Source organism: Octopus bimaculoides, chromosome 3, assembly GCF_001194135.2.
Source record: "Octopus bimaculoides isolate UCB-OBI-ISO-001 chromosome 3, ASM119413v2, whole genome shotgun sequence".
NCBI lineage: Eukaryota > Metazoa > Mollusca > Cephalopoda > Octopoda > Octopodidae > Octopus > Octopus bimaculoides.
In genome coordinates, this window is record NC_068983.1 from 121,192,983 (window position 1) to 121,194,728 (window position 1,746).

General features: G+C 38.3%; 1 protein-coding gene across 2 annotated transcripts in view; it reads left to right on the forward strand.

The window, feature by feature from the left end:
• The window catches only part of LOC106874285 (calcium-dependent protein kinase C), a 344,185-nt gene that overhangs the window by 261,234 nt on the left and 81,205 nt on the right, over positions 1-1,746 (forward strand). For both annotated transcript variants that reach the window (XM_052966508.1, XM_052966507.1), the window contains exon 6: positions 1,230-1,386. In XM_052966508.1, coding sequence (XP_052822468.1) covers positions 1,230-1,386 — 157 coding nt within the window. The remainder of the gene's footprint in view (positions 1-1,229; positions 1,387-1,746) is intronic.

Sequence of the window (1,746 nt, forward strand, 5' to 3'; positions counted from 1 at the left end):
ACACACACACACACACATGGTGTTCTTAAAGAATGAGATGGACTGGCAATTATTGTGTCACCAATCTTCACAATTGGAGCCTGAAGTAGACCTCACCAAAAATAGTCACTGTAACAGGCATCACAAAATTTCTTCAGAGATTTTACTTCTTCTCTTCAGTGTCTCTCTGCTACAATGGCCCCCATAGAGGTCATCATTCAGCACAATCTTGGGCAGGTAAAGATACTCCACCCTAGAAACACGCTCTACCTACTGCAGCTACAACCTTAGCCTCAATGCTGGTGGGTTTTACTTATTCATGAACATCTGTATTGGTAACAAAATCACTTGAATGGGTTGTTGAAGACTGTGTGGAAACACTGAAGCAGTTGTATGTAACAATGGTGATTTGGAACTGTGCCTTTTCTTTGATTCTTGCTGCTCCAGGCATTTGTTTTGTACAGTCTGCCAAAGATGAAATATTGTTATTTTATTAGAACATTTAAATACGAGGAAACAGGAAAGAAAAGATGTAAGAAAGAAAAGAGGAAAAAAAATATAGGGGATAAGGCAGCAGAAGATGGAGTGGGAAGGGATGATGGGTCACATACCCCAGAACAAATGGGGTGCTCATCCACACCCTGCAGTAATGACCATGAGGGTGTTGTTGTGGAGAATGGCCATTGACACTTGCTGCAGCAGCCACTTCACCTCACAGTTCTCATTTCTCTGACAGGTGGCTGTTATCCCTATTTTGTGGAAGAAATTGTTAGTATGGAATCCGAGAGTGTTTTCAACCTTTGTCTGTGTGCTATTGACCTCTTTGTTGATCTTGGCATATGACCTTTTTTCACAGTTTTCATCTACCAAATTCCACTCAGTATTAGTCAATTCAAGATTATAGTGGTAGACAATTGCCCAAAGTATCATGCAGTAGGCTTGAGCCTCAACTACATTGTTTTGAAGCAAACTGTTTAACGACACAATCATGCCTTTTTTTAAACTTATAGTGTTGAGTTCAGGTCATCCTGAGATCTTGACCTATCATTGAATGGGGTTGGGTAGTATAAAAACATTTACACTATTGACCTAGTTATTGCTTCTGTTGCTTTTATTTTATTTTCTGTAAGAATGTAGGCCAGTGTTTGTAGCTTTGAAGAGCCCCCTGCACTAGCTGATTCAGTTAACGCCAAAAGTCACTTTCTGTAAATGTTAACATTACATTTTCGTACTTTATCTATTTTTTCCAGTCCTAGAAGCAAAAAACCTGGTGCCAATGGATCCAAATGGATTAGCTGATCCGTATGTGAAAGTGAAACTTATTCCAGATGAATCAAACAAAACCAAGAAAAAGACCAAAAGAACAAAAGCTACTCTGAACCCTGTTTGGACTGACACGTTCACATTGTAAGCTGGTTTATTACTTACAGAAATCTTCACTGGCTCTGATGCTCTCTGATTCCTATACTTTCTTCTCCCCTCTCTCTCTCTCTCTGCATACATAAATATATATATGTTATTATTATTATTTGTTAATAAACCATATGGTATACACCTGGTAGTTTGCTGGTTAAGCACATTCACTGGGTCAGTGATTGTTGGATATTTAATTAATGTGAGAGACAGAAGAGGGAAGATACAAGAATGTTTATTGATCACTACAATTGTTTCAAACCATTTAGCATTGATCAATGTTAGATGGGTTGAAAAAGTTGTAGGGATCAATAAAGATTCTCATATCTTCCACCTTCAGTCTCTCTCATTAAT